We start from the raw sequence: 9,362 nt of genomic DNA, 5'->3' as shown, positions 1-9,362 counted from the left end.
GCACAGGCTCCGGACGCGCAGGCTCAGCGGCCATGGCTCACGGGCCTTGCTGCTCCGCAGTACGTGGGATTTTCGCGGACCGGGTCACGAACCCCTGTCCCCTAGCATCAACAGGCGGACGCTCAACCACTGCGCCACCAGGGAAGCCCCACTTCTCTTCTATTTTAAACGGATGCTTTCCTAGGTGCAGAGAAGGCCATTGCAAAGGCCCTCGAAACCAAGACTCCAAGACAGCAGTTTTGCGGCCGCTTCCAAGACGCGGCGCCAACAGAGACGTGGCTGGGTAGGGCACGCTGCCCGCACAGTCTGAGCGCCAAGCACGACCCACACGCTCCACGCTTCTAGTAGGCCCCGCCCATCGCCCGGACGTCACTCATGACCCGTTCGCTCTGCCCTCACCTCCCACAAGCCCCTCCCCAGAGTCCTGCTCGGGTCTCTGAGTTCGCTACGCTCGGCGACCTTCAGCTTACCTGCGCCACCGGCCTTGCGGCACTGTGTTGGTCGGCGGAGTAGGCGGCCATGGGGAGCCTCCGCGGCCTGCGCCTGGCGGCTGGTGAGACGCGGGTCGGACAGAGGGTGGGCGGGAAGCCAGCTCGGCCGCTGTGGGTGGAGGAAGCCTGCAGCCTCCTCAGGCATGGTAGTTGCTCTGTTCCATTACGCTTTCCCCTGAGGTAGTTCGGAATCCAACCGCAGGGTAGTAATAGGGGGAGAGAGCAAGGGATCAGCGAGCAACTGGTAAGCAAGACACTGCGGGCTAGCCGAGAGTGACCCTCTGCATCCAACCAGCTGCCACCAACTTAACGAGCCGTTTTGCTCCCGGATCACTTTTCCGACCCCCAGCCCCTGTGAGCTCAGTTCTTAATGCGCTTCCCATCCCTAAAACTACCCCATTGCCTGATTCATTCAGCTTTCCACGAGTCTTGAGCCTCCCCCTCCCCGCCACTCCCACCCCCACCATCTCTAGAGTTTATCTCTCAGAGAAAATTTTGAGTCTAGGGTTTCCTACCTATTTGTTATCTGATTAGGCAAGGGATGTATGGTCTCCCAGAATAACAGTAATTGTTTTCCTAAAATGGGGGGGTACACTTCTTTTAAATAATTCTACAATAAAGTGCTTTAAATTTCTTGGAGGAAAGTGTTATGTAAATGCAGGATCTGTGGTTTGTTTCCCTTGTAGACATTTGTGTAGTGACTATTTGGAGTCGGGGTTTAATTTGCCTTCTTGGGGAACCAGTAGAGCCTTTGCTTAGTAGGGGCTGAGAAATCAGTGTTTGCCTCTTGGCTGTTTTCTAGGCACCAGGGCAAATCACACTTTTGGTTACCTTTATGAACTTTGATAAGGTGTAATGATTGATTCCTTAGTACCAAAACGTTGTTTAATTCAGATTTTACCAGAAGAATCGCCCTAAACTTGACTATTGAGATAATGCAAATGTACATTGTAAATGTAAATGAAATAATGTAAAAAAAAAAAAAGTTATCCTTGACATTTCTTTTTTTTTTTTTTTTTTTTTTTTTTGCGTTACGCGGGCCTCTCCCGTCGCGGAGCACAGGCTCCGGACGTGCAGGCTCAGCAGCCATGGCTCACGGGCCCAGCCACTCCGCGGCATGTGGGATCCTCCCAGACCGCGGCACGAACCCATGTCCCCTGCATCGGCAGGTGGACTCGCAACCACCGCGCCACGAGGGAAGCCCTCCTTGACATTTCTTATTTTGCATTTCAGTGGAGAATGGACTGGAAAACATGTCTCATGCTGAATATTATTTACTTCCTTTAAAACAAATACCCTTTCTGCTAAGAGATTGATTTCATTGATTTGTTCAGTTTACATGAACTAATTCCCCTAAAATCTTTTGTACACATCCTGTTAACCTTTTCAGCAAGATGAGTGAAAGAATCATTGCTCTGTAAAAAAAAAACCCTGTAAAAGGGACTTTGACTACAGAACCAAGACTGAGTGTTTGTAAGTAATTCATCTTCTTGCCTTGAGAATATATTTATGTACTATAAGGATTCCAAAACCGCTCTCCAAACTTTTGACGTTTAAGAACTTTACCATTGGGCAGTCAGTCAAAACAAAATTCCTTGAGCAATTTAAGAACAATTTATTTTACTCCAGATAGATCCACTAAGGATGTTATATGAGCAACTCTTCCCAAAGGATCTCTGAATGTCTGATGTTTTGTGAGCAACTTCAAGCAATTTGCTCCTTCACCCACTTTTGCCCATTTTATTTCTAAATACTTTGACCTACATTGTTTTACTTGATTGATTGATTTCTCATAGTAGCCCTCTTAGGTAAGTCTTATCGTCTCCTCTCCATTTTACAGATGAACATGGGTCATCTGTAAAACATGGGTCCGAGGGTTGGATGACTTGTCCCAGGTTGATCCGCCATAAAATGTTAGAGTCAGGAGATGAGTCAGTGCCCTCTAATTCTGGAACTGTACTCTTTGCTTTGTTCAGACTGCTTGTTCAGATATATGTGTACATGTATTTGTCATAGCTAATAGGGTCTCCTTGGTGTGAAATGGAAGAGTCATGAAATGCAGATTTACTTGTGAAATGGAAGCAGTCATTCATATGCAAATAGTTTTCAAGTAAGAACGATTTAACTGGCAACTTTACTAAAGGAATGGTAGATCAGATGGAAACATAATCTAGGCATACGTCATTTATCCAGAATATTATTTGGAAGAAGGTACTTTAGGTGAATGAAATTTCAAAAACCCAAGGCTTAATCCTTTAAATGATGGACCCTTATTTTTAATTGTTTCTGTTGGAAATCTTTTGCTATACTCCCTTAACAAACAGAATGTAGGCTTTTACGATCTTGAATTTGTTTACTGTTTTGTAGATGTACCTGTAGAAATAGGTCAGGGTTGTTAACTTTTGGTTCTTGGTTCTCGGTTCTTTGGTTCTTCACAGATGAGAGGTTCTGTGAACCTCTGAAATTGCATTCACATTTTTATGATTATATGCCTGTTTGGGGAAGAGAGGATCCATAGCTTCCATCCATTACTCAGAGCAATCTGTGCTAAGCTAAAAAGCACTTTTATGATGATTTGGAACTAAATGGCTATTGATCCACACTACTGTGGGTTCCATGAGGGTAAAGATGGGGTCTGTTTTGTTTTTACTAAATCTTCAGCACTTACCAGTGTCCAGCTCATAATAGATAGGCAATAGATACTTTTTGGAATAATTGTTTTTAATATTTTATTATTTTTAATAAAATAATTGTTTTTTATAATTATTACTTTCTATATAATAATTATTAGATCAAAGGAATGGAATGGTCTTATAAGAATGTTTCTTCACACCTTCAGAAAAGATTTACTGCCTAAACTCCTTTGACTTAACAGCAGATTTTTAAATGAATTTATTATTGTTATTTTATCAATGCAGTGAGCCATGGGCATTCTCCTTGTCAGTTTTACCCACATCCTAGAGCATTAGAATCAATGGATAACGTAAAAGTCATGTAGTCATGTAGTACCCTAAGTTTACAGATGAGGAAACTTAAGGCCCAGGAAGGAAATTGACTTGCTAAGGGTCACACAATTACAAAGCTGGGAATATCTCCTGGTTCCCATTCTGATTTTATTTCTACTACATTCTGCTCCTTCATTGTACTTTTTGTTTGTTCTTACTAATCAGCCCTAAATGAGTACATGCCCATTTTTACCATTTTATGCCTCCAGTCTTTGGCTTTGCTTATCACTCCCTCCAGGTCTTGCCAACAGGTTTTTACTGAGCAAACACTGTGTGCCCTGTTCACTATGAAACCTCTGGAATGAGTGGACTGCCACTCTTCCTAGGGCTAATAAAGTTTATTGCAATGAATAAGCAGACCTATATAATACACCTGGAGAGCTTATACAAGACAGTATATATTAAGTTCTAGATTGCAGAACAGATTTTTTTTTTTTTCGGTACGCTGGCCTCTCACTGCTGTGGCTTCTCCCGTTGCGGAGCACAGGCTCTGGACGCGCAGGCTCAGTGGCCATGGCTCACGAGCCCAGCCGCTCCACAGCATGTGGGATCTTCCCAGACCGGGGCACGAACCCATGTCCCCTACATCGGCAGGCGGACTCTCAACCACTGTGCCACCAGGAAAGCCCTGCAGAACAGATTTTAAATGCTGCTCTTGTGTCCTGAAGCTGGTTCCTCCTGGCTTTGTGCATATCACTTTCCAGTTTCACAGGTAGTCATGTTACACTGGTAGCTTGAGATCTGCCATGGTGAGGGTTATTGGCAAACACTACAAATCAGGGCTTTTACCCACCACCCCCCTCCCAAGAGCCAGCATACCACTGGTTTTAAGAATTCAGAGATTGAGGGTTCTTTTCCCTAAACCATGTAGCCTCTGAGAGCATAATCTGACCTTAAATATTTTTACCACTTCATCCTCATTTTCTTAGTGTTGACTCAAGTTGCAACCCCCATTTTTTTTAATGAAAGTACATAGAACAGAAAATTTTACAATTCATCCCAAATGGTAAGAGTAAATATTGTTTTAGTCATATATGTGGACACACACATAGGTATACATATATATAAATGTATGTGTCTGTATTGGTGTACTTGGTCATTAAATAAAATGCATTTTTCCCTTGGGAAAAAAAAAAGAATTCAGAGAAAGGAAAAGTAGTGTAAGTTAGGATTACCTACTGAAGGTTCCATTGAAACAGAAGGGATGGGAGAGTGACACGAGCAAAGGTGGGGGCAGTAATGAGTCTGCAGAGGGTGTGGGGGGAGAAAGGGCAGTAAGGAGAGAGGATTATCTTGGATTTCAGGAGGTACTAATAGGAGATGCAGTTTGGCCTTCAAGGGTTTGAACCAGATGAATTTGGACAAAAAGGAAACCTTCAAGAAGAAGTCATTAAAAAATATTTTTGGAAAATTAACATGGTCGCTGCATACAGCATGAATACCCACTACCTGTGAAAATATTACAGTAATCCGTAGGTGAAGTGATGATGAGAATGACGAAAAGAGAATGTATCTAGGAAGTATTTTGAAGAAACTGTTAGTATGACTTTCAGACAGAGTAATTTAAGGAAGACATAAAGACTGAAGTTTTTGAGCATGGAGGACTGAAGGAGTGCTACTCCGTTGTCAGAGATAAGAAAGTTGGGAAGGCTTACTGATTTGGCAGAGAGGATGGTGCACTATTGAGTGGGAGGTGGCATTGAGTTATAGATGAGGATGGAACCTCAGTCACAGACCTGAGGACAAAGGAGGGGTAAAGTTAGGGAAATATATGGGAGCCATCAGTGTAGAGCTGATTATTAAAACAGAATGGAGGAGTCCTCCCTGAGAGCAGTGCGGGACAGAGGCAAAAACTGAACCTTGGAGGCCTGACGTAGTGTAAGCAATAGGAAGTGGCAGAGGATATTAAAGAAGGTAGATCACAGAGGTCGGAGATGAAGGGAGAAAACGTGGTGGTGTAATGTAAGGGAGGACTGAGTCCTTGTAGAAGGATGAGATCATTAGAGTCAAATGGCCACAAAGATGGGAAGAGGAGAGTCAGATGAGCTAATGAAAAGATTCTAAAAGACATATTCATATGACTAGAAAGAGATCACTAATTTACAGCAATTTTAGTAAAATGAGTGAGGGAAGAAACATTGTAGTTATCGTGTGGGTGATGGGGTCAAGGTAGTAAATACATGCCACTTATTCAGTCACTTCCACTATGAAAGGAAGGAGGTAGTATTTTATTTATAGGAGCTGTTGAGAGCAAGTGAATGTTTTGTTTGAGATAGTGGGCCCTCAGTACCACTGTGGTGTAATAAGTCAGGAATTCTCATCAACTACCCGTAGATGTATAAATTGATTCAGCCTTTCTGGAAAGCAGTTTTTTATATATTTTAAGAATCTTAAGATTGGACCTAGAGATTATCATACTAAGTGAAGTAAGTCAGAGAGAGAAAGGCAAATATCATATGATATCACTCATACGTGGAAACTAATTTGTAAAAGATACAAATGAACTTATTTACAAAACAGAAGCAGACTTATAGATATTGACAACAAACTTATGATTACCAAAGGGAAATATGGTGGGGAGGGATAAATCAGGAGCTTGGGATGAACACAATTGCTATATATAAGATAGATAACCAGCAAGGACCTACTGTATAGCACAGAGAACTCTACCCAATATTCTGTGATAACCTATATGAGAAAAGAATCTAAAAAAGAATGTATATTTGTATATGTATAACTGAATCATTTTGCTGTACACCTGAAACTAACACAACATTGTAAATCAGCTATACTCCAATAAAATTAAAATATTAAAGAAGAAAAATGAATCTTAAAAGGGTTCATGTCCTTTAACCATCATATCCTTTAGCCCTCCACTACCAGGATTCTATATAAGAAAATAACCAGAAATGCCATTAAAGATTTATGTAGAAAACTATTCATTGAAATATTATTTGTAATAGTGAAAAATGGGAAATAAATCCAGCCATAGGGAATGATTAAATTCAGGTTATATCCATTTGATGTTATACAGGTATCAAAAAGTTTTTTTTTTTTTTTTTTTGGGTTTTTTTTTGCGGTACGCGGGCCTCTCACTGTCGTGGCCTCTCCCGTTGCGGAGCACAGGCTCCCGACGCGCAGGCTCAGCGGCCGTGGCTCACGGGCCTAGCTGCTCCGTGGCATGTGGGATCTTCCCGGACCGGGGCACGAACCCGCGTCCCCTGCATCGGCAGGCGGACTCTCGACCACTGCGCCACCAGGGAAGCCCTGAAATTTTAATAACATCTTTTATAAGAGCATTTTTTTTAATTGGTTTATGGTTGATTTACAATGTGTTAGTTTCAGGTATACAGCAAAGTGATTCAATTGTACATATTTATATTCTTTTTCATATTGTTTTCCATTTTAGGTTATTACAAGATATGGAATATACTTCCCTGTGCTATACAGTAGGTCCTTGCTATTTCTCTATTTTATATATGATAGTGTGTATCTGTTAATCCCAAACTCCTGATTTATCCCTTCTTCACCCTTTTTCCTTTGGTAACCATAAGTTTGTTTTCTATGTCTGTGAGTCTGTTTCTGTTTTGTAAATAAATTCATTTGTATCATTTTTTAGATTCCACATATAAGTGATGTAATATGATATTTGTCTTTCTTTGTCTGATTTACTTCACTTAATATGATAATCTCTAAGTCGATCAACATTGCTGCAAGTGGCATTATTTCATCAAAAAGAGGGATTTTGAATGCAGCCAGAGACATAGGTATTTAGCTCTGCAGGTGTGCCCTGGTCATTCATGTAGCCTATGTTCAACAGGGGCTCTAGCTGGTTGTGCTAAAAAGCAGCAATTCTCAAACATGGCAGCACATTAGAATCACTTAGAAAATCTTTCTAAAAAATACTAATGCCAGAGTCCTCGTCACAGAAATTGGGATTTAATTGGTGTGGGATGGCCCTGTGTGTTGGGTTTTTGTTTTTCTGTGGTGATTCCAGTATACAGAGTTCGAAGTCCATCTTTTTAGAGTAGTGCTTCTCAAACTTTAGTATGCATAAGCATCATGTGAAGGGCTTGATGTAAAAAATGTAAAGACATTTTTCTAGATTCTGAAGGTTTGGGGTGGGGTCTGAGAATTAGCATTTCCAGGAAGCTCCCAGCTGAGGCCGAATAGCACTGTTCTAGACTTTAGAGTGTGTGGTATTGGTTTTCCTATGTCTGGCACACAGTGTGTACTCATCAGCTATTGAATGAATGTAGCTATTTGATTCTTGAAATTTAATGTTCATATGAATCAGTTGGATATCTCATTAAAAATACAGATTCAAATTCTGTAGGTCTGGGGTGGGAGCTGAAAGTCTGCATTTCTAACAAGCTCACAGGTGATGGCAACAACATTTGAGAACAGCAAGGTGTAACAAGATATGTATCGTGTGTAATCTTCTCATCTCATTTCCACCAAGGTGCACTAGGCAGATGACCTTCACCTGGATATCTTTGGTCTACCCTGAATTGGGCACATTTCCTACTATACCCCATTTCTTTCCTTTTCTATCCCATTACAAAAACATATTGGAGTACAAATGAGTGAGAGTGACATTTTTATAGAGATAACATCAAATCCTCTCCAATTTTTAAAATATTAAATATCAAGTAAATATAAAAATTTCATAAACTATAAACTATGTATAAAGTAAAAAACAATAAGATGTAATTAATACACATGTTTAAAAATATTCTTATTTAGAATAATTTTAATTTACAGAAAAGTCGCAAAGATAGTACAGAGTTCTGTGTACCCCTCACCCAGTTAACCCTAATGTCATCATCTTACATAACCCACAGTACATTTGTCAATACTAAGAAATTAACAATGATACTTTGCTATCAACTAAAGGACAAACTTCATTTAGTTCTCTCCAGTTATTCTACTGTTGTCCATTTTGTGTTCCAGGATCCAATCCAGGATACCACATTGCATTTAGTTGTCGTGTCTCCTTAGTCTTTGCTGATCTGTGATGGTTTCATATTCTTTGATTTTCATGATCTTGGCAATTTTGAGGAATACTGGTCAGATATTTTGTAGGATGTCCCTCAATTAGGTTTTGTTTGATGCTTTTTCATGGTAAGACTAGGGTTATGGGTTTGGGGGAAGAATAAATAGCACAGAGGTAAAGTGCCCTTCTCATCATGTCATATTAGACAGTATATAATATCCACATGATTTATTACTGGACTCATTTTATTTTTTATTGATGGACTCATATTTTTTACCTTGTTATAATCTATTACTCTTATTTATTTTGTTGTTCAGATTATGCCAGTTTAGGCTTTATCAGATCAGCTTTTGTGTCCCTTTACAGGCCCTCATCATTTTGTTTTTTGGACACTTCCTTACTTTCTGGCACTACAGGATGGATGTTCCAGACTCATCTTGTATTTTCTCTGCCCCAACATAGAATCAGCCAGTTTTCTCCAAGGAGCCCTGGTTCCTTTCATTGGATAATGGTATTTAGACACCAGGATCTGGCAATGAGTGTGCTTGTTGCTACTCAAGTGTCACTGATTCCAGGCCTTCCCAGTGGGTAGAGCTGGAAAATACATGTGTGTATACTAAACCATGTGTATACACATAATTATGTCTCTGTCTCATATCATCTTTCTATATGTATACACACATGTATATATAGAAAACTAAAGGTGCACATACTGAGTTTTCTGACTCTGACCCAGCACCACATTCATTCTAGCCTTCCACCCTTGCTTTTGGAACTTCTTTCTTTGACAGTGAGAAACCTGGCTCTCATTATCTACCATTTAGTTACTTACTTGTTCAATCCTAGTTCAATCCTATAAAGTAGTTTCAG

At 40.5% G+C, this 9,362-nt stretch overlaps 1 protein-coding gene across 1 annotated transcript in view; it reads left to right on the top strand.

The window, feature by feature from the left end:
- The first annotated feature begins 397 nt into the window (after positions 1 to 397).
- The window catches only part of FAM162A (family with sequence similarity 162 member A), a 36,167-nt gene continuing 27,202 nt past the window's right edge, over positions 398 to 9,362 (top strand). Inside the window, exon 1 of the mRNA XM_019922369.3 lies at positions 398 to 553. Coding sequence (XP_019777928.1) covers positions 520 to 553 — 34 coding nt within the window. The 5' untranslated portion in view covers positions 398 to 519. The remainder of the gene's footprint in view (positions 554 to 9,362) is intronic.

The sequence above is a fragment of the Tursiops truncatus genome, chromosome 4, assembly GCF_011762595.2.
Source record: "Tursiops truncatus isolate mTurTru1 chromosome 4, mTurTru1.mat.Y, whole genome shotgun sequence".
Lineage (NCBI taxonomy): Eukaryota > Metazoa > Chordata > Mammalia > Artiodactyla > Delphinidae > Tursiops > Tursiops truncatus.
This window is presented reverse-complemented; position numbering and strand designations above follow the sequence as displayed.